We start from the raw sequence: 12487 nt of genomic DNA, 5'->3' as shown, positions 1-12487 counted from the left end.
TATATTATGTATGCCTAAGTAACGTTTACGTATGTTGTCCCGGTAGCACGACTTTACGCGCCTTTAATTTGAAGAGTTCCACTAATGGAAATGATAAGTATTGAGTCTGCATTTGCGTTAGCCTTTTCAGCCAAATGACAAGTTAAAGAATCTGCTATGATAATCAGAAGGCAGGTTTTCGACTGCCAATAACCTACCATGGCCACCCCTCTATCATCTCTGAATATATAGAATAATGATCTTCTAAATCTTTTTAATTACATTTCTCAATTAGTCCTATCAGACAACCCATCTTCTCTTTTTCCAAGGGCAAAAGGGTTTGTCAAATCGTACTCTCTACGAACATATGTGCTTCAGCATTGGATGACAAACATTCATTACTCTTGAAATGAGTGTGCGCCATCTTACCAGAAGTACTGAGTTCATAACATTTTTAAACATGTCAGGTCACTGTAGAAGTTACTCACAGACAAGACAAACTTGTCTATGATACAGTAACGTGGTATCAATTATTTTGATTCCAGATTATTGCTGTTTCTTCTATTTTCAAGGTAATAATTTAGGTATACGGAAACTTGCGATAGGTATACGGAACATCAAGGAATATATTCATATTTCGGGAGTTGTGAGTTTCAACGCACAAATGAAAGCAATTGACTTCGGTTTTTTATTTTTTGGTATTCTTATGAGGCAGAATTTATTGAAAAGCTTCAACATGAAAAGAAAAATTATCTTGCTGTGTCCTTCAATTCGAAATTCAGATATTAATGATATTAATTCAACGGTCGCAGTAGCTTAGTGGTAGATCATTCGCTTCGTAACTGGATGGTTGTGAGTTCGAGCCCGCTCGTGTCATGGCCGCATCAAACCTAAGCTATAAACATGGTAGTGTTTGCTCTTCACCAAACGCACGGCATTTACAAGTTAAGAGCCACGGGTTTTTCGGATATAGAGGTCCCGTGTCGCGACAGAACCCTCGCTGCTGTGGCTGTAAGCGCTAGGCATAGGTCTAAATTTGTGGTACTTCACCTACATGTAGTGACGTCTCATTATGAGTGAAGAATTCTTGACGGGACATAAAACAAACAAAATAACTGATTCGATATACGAGAGAGCATGTTATGTGTATGATAAATTTTTTAATCGGGATAGGCAACTGACAAATAAATTGATGTTACAGTGGTCAACAGTCTCGTTTAAAGTCAGCATAATTTGCAAATGTAAGTTATCACAGATGCTTGACGTGTTTCATACCAATTATTTGGGTGTTCTTAAATACTGATTTTGACTACGAATTACTCCGTTTGTAAACCTGATCAAGATAAAGGGCTCACAGTGGATGTGAACAGGGGATGCTTATTCCACCTAGGTACTTTATTCCACCGCTGGTATACCTAGGGGCCCAGTGTTTGTTCTTAATTTTGTATTCTTTCTAAGTATTATGAAATTAATCACCGGTTCTAGCAGTTAATGTGCACTTAGGTGATTCGCTTCAAATGAAATAACCTTCTATCACAATAAATGTTTCATTGCTTACTGTACGTGTAGACCCAAAATGAAAAAGTGACTAAATTTCCGTTCAAATGATGACTTCATTAGTGATAGTTTATTATAAGGGATTTACATACTTAGACGGTAAATAATGCAGCATTAATAGTGATACAGAGTTGGTTTAATAGTCAACTAACTTATTTGGAGCGAACAGCAGTGTCGCAACGGGTACCTGTAAAGTGCGAAACGAAATCGAAACGAAACGAAACGAAATCTAACGAAACGAAACCTACCGAAACGAAACGAAACCCCCCGAAACGAAACGAAATCCACCGAAACGAAACGAAACCTACCTAAACGAAACGAAACAGATTGTATAACCGAACTCTTTTAATTATAATAATTAAAAATGGTATCTTAGGCCCCTGTGAAAGTTACCACATATAAAATTCGCCTCCCCTTTGATGTAGGCTTTCGGCTTGACTGTTACAAAGTTTTAAAAGTTGGAAAGGGGGGGGGGGGGGTAAGCACAAAGTACATATCCGTAGTTAATTAAATACCATGTACAATTAGTTTTGGATCCATAAATTTCAGAACCGAGGGTTACAGTCTCAGAGACCTGGGAAAACACACTATACGAGGGGTGGGATCGCCGACGTTGGATCCGCCTTTGGGCATAGATACATTGTTTGAAGAAGCTCATGTCTGAGAAAACTGAAAGCAGGAAGAGCTCTTAACTGCTGAGGTGCGAGTACTTTCAATAATGGAAAAACTCTATACATTTGGGGTGTTGCTAAGACGGGGAATTGAAAACGGGACGGAAAACGGAATTTTTTTAATGCAATAGGAGGAGGTCGGCATTTTGTAAACTGAAAAGGCTTAAGAACGAGGGAATTTTAAGCAGAAATCACAAAGAGAACGGGAGGGCATATTCAGAATCCACCGTTTGATATACTACATACAAATACACAATATCCACATGTATACATATATTTGTCTTTAGAGCAAAAAATACTGAAACATGTATTTATGTCCAAAAGCGGATCCAACGCCGACGACCCCATCCCTCGTTTAGTGTGTTTCCCCAGACCTCTGACCTGTGAGACTGTAACCTTCCGTTCTGAAATTTATGGATCCGAAGCTAGTTGCACATGATATTTATGTACTTTGTGCTTACCCCCCCCCCCCTTTCCAACTTTTGAAACTTTGTATCAGTCAAGCCGAAAGCCTACATCAAAGGGGAGGCGAATTTTATTTATATGTGTAAACTTTAACAAGGGCCTAAGATACCATTTTTAATTATTATAATTAAAAGAGTTCGATTATACAGTCTGTTTCGTTTCGTTTCGGTAGGTTTCGTTTCGTTTCGATTTCGTTTCGCACTTTACAGGTACCCGTGTCGCAACCGGTCGAAGCTGAACGTAAATTTCCAGACATGAATTATGAAGGATACCTCCGAGATTCGGTGGAGGCGTCAGTTCAAACATTCAGCCGAGCCAAATATCAGTCGAAGACCTATAAGAGCCTTGTTCAACCCCAATATACCTGTACTGCCACAGTGTGGGACAACTCCCACAAAAACCACCAAGTGTAATATACCTGTACTGCCACAGTGTGGGACAACTCCCACAAAAACCACCAAGTGTAATATACCTGTACTGCCACAGTGTGGGACAACTCCCACAAAAACCACCAAGCGGCTGTAGAAAGAATCCAAAGAAGAGCAGTTCGGTTCATCATGACTAACCACAGAAGACAGAGCAGTGTCACTAGCATGATGAAACAACTGCACCTAGAGAGCCTCCAATCCAGACGACATGGGGCTCGTGTTACCATGATGTACCGCATTGTCAACAACATCATAGACATACCAGATACCACTAATCCCTCTACAGCCTACAGGAACATCAGCAAGAGGCCACACAAAACAGTTCCTTCATTACCTTTCTGCTACATCAAAAGCTACCAGGATTTATTTTCCCCAGCCACTATCTCCCTCTGGAACTCCTTGCCACAGTACCTAGTGTACATAGTGTATGCCGATTCACTTAAGACCTTCAAAGTCCGATTCGGCGAAAAATGACACCGTGCATAGATGAAAAAATAGTTTTTATCCAGTTTTAATTACAAGAGCCCTTCACTGCAAGATTTTAACCTTTTATCCATGTACGACTATGCTCTGGATGGGGTCATGTACTTTACTGGAAGAAGAAGAAGAAGAAATTACACTAAAATTAAATGTACCTCCTACACAAAAAGCTCTTATCTCGAAACTAAATGGCAGGGTAAACTTCAATCTGATTAAAATAAGATCTTTGATCCGCTCCGTTATTGTTATGTCGCGACATAACAATAACGGAGCGGATCAAAGATCTTATTTTAATCAGATTGGGTAAACTTGCACAAATCCAATGAACATTTTCTTCCAGTTATCAAGTTTCAATTTCGCTAAGCAAGAATAGTTTATTTAAAAATTTATGCGTTTAGGGAATTCCACCCTTTAAGAGTTACAGGTTCAATCTTATATTTGATTGTTGATTCTTCAAATAATATATCTTGGTAACAAATAACATGCGCGCCCAGCGATTAAAAATGATTAAATAAGTATGTTGCGGTATTAATAATCTATTTATCAATTAGCACGCATAAACCTGTTATCAACGTCAGAAAATTGCAATTTTCCTTAAACAACATTATCAAAATTTCACAAAACTGGTTAAAATGATATAATAGTATTTATAACAATTTTATGAAGCTGTTTTTAAAAAAAAAACAAACCAAAAAAACAAACAAAAAAAACCAAAAAAAAAAACAAAAAAACAAACCCAACTATACAAAAGGTTTGTGAAAAATAAAGGAAATCTATATCGCATAATGGACTTGAGAAATAATTTTATGAAAACAGAGTCATCGCCCTTCGATTCAATAATTTGAAACATATAATTGATTATTCATATATAACTTAGACTTTTGAAATATTTTCAATCTAATTAAAATCAGACCTTCTCTAACCGTTACAGTGTAACGGTTAGAGAAGGTCTGATTTTAATTAGATTGGAAATATTTTATGGTTGACAAGATTTTTAACAATAACTATTGAAGAAGAGCCCAACAAAATTTATGCTCCTGTCAACCATTAAATCTTAAAGTCATTGACTTTGCGAAATTTTATGATGTCACAGGAGGGTGGAACTACGTTAATTCAACCTATCGTGGTTTACCCTTGGATACAGTATGCATGATGAGCACATTACACTAAAATCAACCCTTTGATAATTGACTCAAAGAAGCTAATATATATTTTGTCTAATAAAACGCTTTGTTTTTCCTTAACTATCGCAACTTCTCAAACCTTTCCACCAACCGCTCGTCGGAAAACCCCGAGAGGATGCGATTGTGAATACGCTGATCTTATAGCACTACTTTTACACAATCCCATGATCCCAACGACTTTTTCTTTAACTGACAGTGACAATATTGGCATTAACTACGATTTCCAGGGAAAATGTCCTCAGATGGAAGTGGGAAACGCTATGGGCCAGTAAATAATCCATATGCACACACTCTTCGGAATCAGTTTGAGTATTTAAAACGTGCACGTAAGTATTGAAAGAAGAAATTTAACTCGAGTTTCCTCAGACACATATAAATGTTATCATTTATAACTACAGTTTTAGTGCTTTGCTTTTAGAGTGTTTTTTTTTTATTACATTGCCTGTGAATTAACTATGCAAAGCAATACTACGACGGGCACGTGTATGCACATGTCGCATAATATTGTGTTAGACGATATATATATGTGAATGTCATTATTATTAGTAGGTCAAATAAATCATTTTACAGATTATTTAAACAAAATATCTTTAAAATGGAATCTTATGGCTGTATGAATGTTCAAAATATTTGTTGAAAAGAAAATGCATATATCAGTAAAGGAAGAAAAAGTAACCAGAATGTATAATTATTTTTTTTTATTAATGACACTGCTTCTTACAAATTTCAGGATTTGTACATTAGGGTGTAAACTTGGGGTAATAAGTGTTAAAATCAGAATTTGCAGTCAATAAATTATTAAATTATATGATTATCTTACTAAAAATAGCCACCACATTCAGACTCTTCTATAGTGTTTTCATAAAAGAAATATTACATAATCCAAATGATGTAAACCAAGGTTAGAATATCTGCCATTATGTTATTTACATTCAAAAGTGCCGCCTAGCCAGCTTTTACATTACTATACATATTCTCATTGAATTAGATGATTATAGTGATTCCCCTTCATTCCAGCTATGAGTTGAGATGATCTTCATAGGGGGTTGTCTTGATTCAGAACAGAACTTACTGCAGGGGAGTGGGGAAGTCTCAATTTAGAGCAAGACTTAGGAGGGGGACACTCGCTAGTTGTAAAGTGACCCCCCCCCCGGAAGTATGTCTCTGAGTGGACCATTCTAGGGGCCATCTAGCTCCAGAGCAATCATGAACCTATTCATGAAGTTTTTTCATTTTCTGCAATGCAAATTCAAAGAACATTTTGCATCATAAGAATACCCTAATGTACATCAATATTCAGTGTATCAGAAGTAGCATTGGTCATGATGTGTCTCATCTCTGAGGGGACATTTACTGTGGTATGCTGAAACCCACATGAATATTAGGATGGATTATGCAAAAAATTAAAATTTGCATTCAATAATGATTGTTTTTCAACTTTCAATTTCAGATAGCTTTATTCTGTTATTGCCAGTTTGTGGATTCAAGGTTGTTCACACTACGACTAGGGTGGGGCTACAAATTATGAATGAGTGTTTGATAACTCGGTTGGGCATTGTGGCCTATGGGTCTTTGTTGGCTCACCTGAACTGAAGCTTGAGCTTTCCTGATTAACTTTTTTTCTTTAATTAAGGAATTATTTTAATTCTGGGGCATATTATATGAGTATAACCTGGTTTGGGTAAGTTTACACTTTAAAATGAGCGAAGTGGATTATAAAAAGCATAAACTGACCCAAACCAAGTTATACTCGTATAATATGCCCCAGAATTAAAGTCTTTCCTTATAATTTAATGCAAGAGACAAAGGTACTAACCTTCGTATATCAAAATGTACATAAATTCGGAAAAATACAAGTCAACTGAATTGCGCAATGATTCACTTAGCAGAAACGACAAAGCGTTTAGTTGTGAAGGCAGCCATATTTAATCTTAGTTCTATAAAGCCTATTCATCAAAATATTGTATCGAAGGTTTGTTATGACAGAAAATATATGTAGTCTATGAATGCAATGTGTATTTCGCTGTCCTTTAGAGATCGACTATTAAGTCGCTCATCTCTGACAGATTGAGAAAATACGGGAAATTGCATTGTTTAGGCCTACCCAAAGTAAGTCTTCAATATCAGAAAATACAATAATTTGCGGCTTTCAACTCTGTGAAAATTTTTAATACATGAAAACTTACCCTTGCATGCAACGTTGTTGCTAATAGTATAATAGTAAATCCAACACTAGAAAATATGTATAAGCAAGTGACAAATCGCTATCCACATGTCAATGTGACTAACGTCATGTGATAAAATGTGAAATATGATTTTTTGTTTGCTGTGAGAAATGTATTTCAAAATGAACAGGGCAATGCTTACTTGGTAAATTATTGATTAGAATATAATATCTTTATTTTAATCTATTTTTCAACCATTATACAGAGATAGATGTTTTACAACAGTGATTTGCGTACAAATAGATGCTAATTGACAATGAGAAAACAATATGTGTATTAAACCGAGGTATCTTATTGCACATGTTGACTTTCTATTCCATAGAAGGCTCAAAACAGTGCTGCGATGTAAATTTAGAGAGAGAGAAAAATAGTTCCCACAGCTGGTTGTCAAGGGGGTGTGTCCCCATACCAAACCAGGTTATACAAAAATAACCTGCGTTCCTCAATTGGAATTTGACCAATCAGAGACTAGAATACAATAAGAATTAAATTATTCTGATTTAATTTTTTTAATTTATGACATTCCAGTAACTTTAATATGTCAGACCTGTGGGTTTCTTGTTAATTCTACACCTCTTTATATGTGATCGCGAGCCACCGGGAAACCAGGCTTATTGATTTTTTTCAAGAAAATGAGATTTTAACATTTTTTGATAGGTTTTATATGTACGTAAATTTGTATATTCTGTCATGCTGGTTAGAACAAAAATTAAACTCATAACATTCCGTTCCATGTTCCGTACCGCGTTTCAACAACACACCGGTAAGTTGCTACTTTTGTTTTCTACAATTCCGACCAAACATGATAAACAAATTTAACATTTATATTAGTTTTTGAATATATTTATTTTGTATTTAAGTCCTGGAATAACTGAATAGGACATCCTTGTCAAAAGTCAACGAAATGTGACTTCTAGCGTGCATAAGTAGGCCGACATTTTATCTCGCTACATTGTCCAGTACATTGTAGAAGTACTGCACTCTGTTCTTTGCCGATATTTTTGCATAGATTTTTTTAGAAGAGTTTTTATGACTATTTTATTTTTTCAATTCTAAAAGGGCAATATATGATCATTCTTTATTACCAAAGAAAACAAAGAGCACAGCTCGATACAGCACATAATCAATGTGAAAAAAATAAAAATAAATGTGATGTTTTGCATTTCTTTTAGCACAGTTTTCTCAATTATGATGTAAAACTCAACAAGCCTGGTTTTGTCGTGGCGGCTCACATATATTTTATATCGTTTCAGGGCGAACTGAATTAAAATTTCATGCCAGTAACAATCCAGGAGTGACATTTATGCTGTTCTCTGGCGCATTGGGTAAGTAGTTACTGTTAGCACATTGTGTAAGTAGTTACTGTGGTGACACAATCTGATTAGTGTTTATATTTATACAAAGATAGTTGACCATTAGAGGGAGACACTTATGCATTTTGAAGTCATGAGGTCAAAGGTCAAGGTCACAACAGACCTTCAATCACTTTCATTGTGGCAGGATAAGTTGAAACGTTTTCGACACAGACCTGTTATATTCTATAGAAAGGTAGTTAATGATTAAAGAAAGACATTTTAGATTTATAGAGTTTGTGGTCATGAGGTTTGAGATCAAAATTATAGCAGACCTTCAATCCAAGTTTGATACACTTAATTGTGACATACCGTTCTGTCTTCAAAAGTTTTTAAGATACAGCTTTCATATTCTACAGTAGTTGTTTATTAAAGCAAGGCACCTATAGATTATGGTTATGTCTTTCTGCCTGTCTATTAGTTTTCATAGGATTTAGTCAGACTTAAGGAGGTATACTAGTACATTGTCATGGTGACTGAGTCCCTTTTCAAACATGAAATCAGCAATATTTGTGAATGAAAATGACCAGTATTTGTCTATTCATTTTAGATTTAAAATCAATTACCTAGCTGAATAGATCAGTTGGTTAGTGCATTCATTGACTGCTGAACTGTAGATTGCAGGTTCAAGTCCAGCAGGAGTATTAAAAATTTTTCAGATTACTTTCTTCTAAAACTGCATTTTTAAACTAAATGATGTGAATTTGAAAGTTTATAATTTCAAAATATTGTACTTTTTATGCACATCATCAAATTTCTCTGGTGTAGCATTCCTCCTTAAATCTGTCACTGATCCAGATTATTTTTATTTGTCTGGTTTAAATCTTAATATTACTTTTCTTTCAATATAACAGCCAAATCCATGAATCTATCAAGCACTGTCAAGCTGAGAGAAATTTCTAAAGAGCTAAAAATGCAAGGGCTTGTAAAGTGCTTGAAAAAAGAATTGTCAAGGTCTGTACAAGCCATGGTTGCCTTGTGGATAAAAAGAGCCCGACTGTATATGCACATATAGAATTTTGATATAGAGAGAACTCATCTCCCTATGTGAATGAACTTATGACTTAAATAATTTTCACAATAAGGTATCTATATCTTTGATTTTCAGTGATTGCTACATTGTATCCAATGGTGAAACTGCGTGATAGGATTGATCTAGTACAAAAAGCCTACCATTGTCACTATAGAGGTAAGATTCTAAAGCCTACCATTGTCACTATAGAGGTAAGATTCTAAAGCCTACCATTGTCACTATAGAGGTAAGATTCTAAAGCCTACCATTGTCACTATAGAGGTAAGATTCTAAAGCCTACCATTGTCACTATAGAGGTAAGATTCTAAAGCCTACCATTGTCACTATAGAGGTAAGATTCTAAAGCCTACCATTGTCACTATAGAGGTAAGATTCTAAAGCCTACCATTGTCACCATAGAGGTAAGATTCTAAATCCTACCATTGTCACCATAGAGGTAAGATTCTAAAGCCTACCATTGTCACCATAGAGGTAAGATTCTAAATCCTACCATTGTCACCATAGAGGTAAGATTCTAAAGCCTACCATTGTCACCATAGAGGTAAGATTCTAAAGCCTACCATTGTCACTATAGAGGTAAGATTCTAAAGCCTACCATTGTCACCATAGAGGTAAGATTCTAAAGCCTACCATTGTCACCATAGAGGTAAGATTCTAAAGCCTACCATTGTCACCATAGAGGTAAGATTCTAAAGCCTACCATTGTCACTATAGAGGTAAGATCCACAAGATGTCATGTTAAAAAATCACCATAATACAGGCCTCATTTTTTATGTAAAGGTAAATTTTGATGTGTGAATAGGATGTTAGACTCACAATGAACTCTTCTGACCTAAGTTTGTCTGCTGTAGTATGTAAAATTTTACCTGTAAACTTCTCTACCAAAGTAATAGCACAAAGTATCTCAGAGAAAAGGGAATAAACATCCATAACTTCAATCACTTCATTATAGACTGTAAATACAGCTTTGATCTAATCGTGGCCTCCTGGGCCAAGATGAGGCAACATAAAGGGTCTAAAACAGGAATGTAGATGAATGAATTTTAGCTCACCTGAGTAGTGATGAAACAATTGTCACCGACAATCAATTGTTGATCTTTTTTGGCTCTTCGATTCCAATTATCAATTCTATTTTTCATAATCAATTGTCACCTGCACACTAGTTGATATCTAATCCGAGATTCATCTAACTGTTAATCCCGCTTTTATATCGAGACATGCAGGGGAAAGTCAGAGTGGACTCCACATTGAAAAGTAGGAATTCAGTGACACCAGCTAGTGTGTATGCTGCACATATCCATAAAACTAAATAGAAATAACTCCAAAAATAATAAACATTCATTAACTGCATGTAAATACCGATTATATCGATTTTTGATCAATACAGTTCTTCTGATTATGACCAATTATTGATTATGAAATTTTTCCGATATTTCAACACTATGCCTGAGTAAACTCATGTGACCTATTGCAATAGGTCAGCATCCATCGTCCATTGTCGTGCATTAACAATTGAACATTTTTAACATCTTGATAACTACCATTCCAATTCTTTTCAAATTTGGTATGAAGCATCTTTTGGAAAAGGGGAAGATAAATTGTGAATTTCAGGACTCCTGCACCCCTGGGGCCTTAGGGGCATGCCAAATATTAACCAGTTTTCAAAAATCTACTTCTCTACAACCGCATATCTTTAAGAGAAACTAAATGCTATGTAGAGCAGGAAGACCTCTAACAAAATTGTAAATTTTGGGATCCCTGAGTAAAGATTCTGACTTCAGGGTGCATGGAACCAAACTTAGAACTACAGTGTATGTGTAAAACACTGAAATAATATCTCCTTTAATGCTTTTGATACTAAATTAAAACTAAATAGATATTTAGAAGTAAGTAGTCCTTTGTCAAAGTTGTAAATTTCATTATCCTAGGGGGTAAGGATTTTGGTTCCAGGATGGGGCCAAAATTATTGTAGTGATTATTGTCTTTATTATTTGAAAGACTTTTTGAAGTTTGCTGCTAGGGTATAAAAGCAAAAGGATGTACAAAAATTGGGAATTTTGCAACCCCAGGGTTTTGACTCTAGGACAGTCAGGTCCAACAAGGCTTGTGGGCCTATTGTGAAAAAATCTCTTCAGGTAACAGGCTGTAATCTATATAAACAATATGGAAGCATATTCAAACAGAGTAGGTGTAAGTTTATTAAAATCATGGCTCCAAGATTATTAAGCATACTACTACACACCACTTTCACAAGATACTGAACAGTTTGCACGAAATGTTGAATGGTTTGCAAGAAACACTGGACAATTTACATAAAGCAGTATCCCCTTTGTGAACTTTGTGAAGGTTTGCATAGTCGGTACACGTCACAAATGGTATATGTTGTTTGCACACACGAGAGAGATATATATTGATTGATTGAATATTGTTTGACGTCCCGCTCGAGAATTTCTCACTCGTATGGAGACGTCACCATCGCCGGTGAAGGGCTGCACAATTTAGGTCTATGCTCGGCGCTTACGGCCTTTGAGAAGGGAGGGATCTTTATTGTGCCACACCTGCTGTGACACGGGATCTCGGTTTCATCCGAAGGACCGCCCCATTTAGTCACCTCTTACGACAAGCAAAGGGGTACTGAGGACCTATTCTAACCCGGATTCCCACGGGATGAGAGAGTGATATATATATGATATCTAATGTAATACATGGATACATGCGTTTCTTTTCATCACATTTATTTTAATTCCAGTGTTAAGGAAAGAAGATGCAGACCCAAAACTGAAAGAACTTGGATATTATAACTAAGTTACAACAAAAGCTTTGTACATGATGTTTAACTGTGACATAAATATTAATGAAATGTTCGTTGCATTTGTTGTTTTACGACATCTGGAATACACTGTGTGCGTGCGTGTGCTGACTTTCCGTCCCTCTGACCTTGTTTCACATCACGTTTTCTTTATAACGGATTGAATTATAAACTGCTGTTAGCAGATTCAGATCACTCCATTTGATGCCCTGGAAGCAGAGTTACAATCTTTCATTCACGTTATTACGCTTTCATTCGCGTTATTTTGGCCATTATTTCGCTTTAAAACGACTTTGTTATGTAT

The 12487-nt window shown here is 35.8% G+C and overlaps 1 protein-coding gene across 1 annotated transcript; it reads left to right on the top strand.

The window, feature by feature from the left end:
- Positions 1-4868: 4868 nt before the first annotated feature.
- LOC125671120 (uncharacterized) lies at positions 4869-12238 on the top strand. The gene is made up of 4 exons (XM_048906593.2): positions 4869-5090; positions 8243-8314; positions 9450-9530; positions 12124-12238. Exons 1-4 carry the CDS (start codon positions 4997-4999, stop codon positions 12177-12179), a joined length of 303 nt encoding a protein of 100 aa, XP_048762550.2. The 5' UTR covers positions 4869-4996; the 3' UTR covers positions 12180-12238.
- Positions 12239-12487: the final 249 nt, after the last annotated feature.

Source organism: Ostrea edulis, chromosome 4, assembly GCF_947568905.1.
Source record: "Ostrea edulis chromosome 4, xbOstEdul1.1, whole genome shotgun sequence".
In the NCBI taxonomy this organism is placed as follows: Eukaryota; Metazoa; Mollusca; class Bivalvia; order Ostreida; family Ostreidae; genus Ostrea; species Ostrea edulis.
The sequence above is the reverse complement of the archived record's forward strand: the minus strand, read 5'-3'. Positions and strand labels throughout refer to the sequence as shown.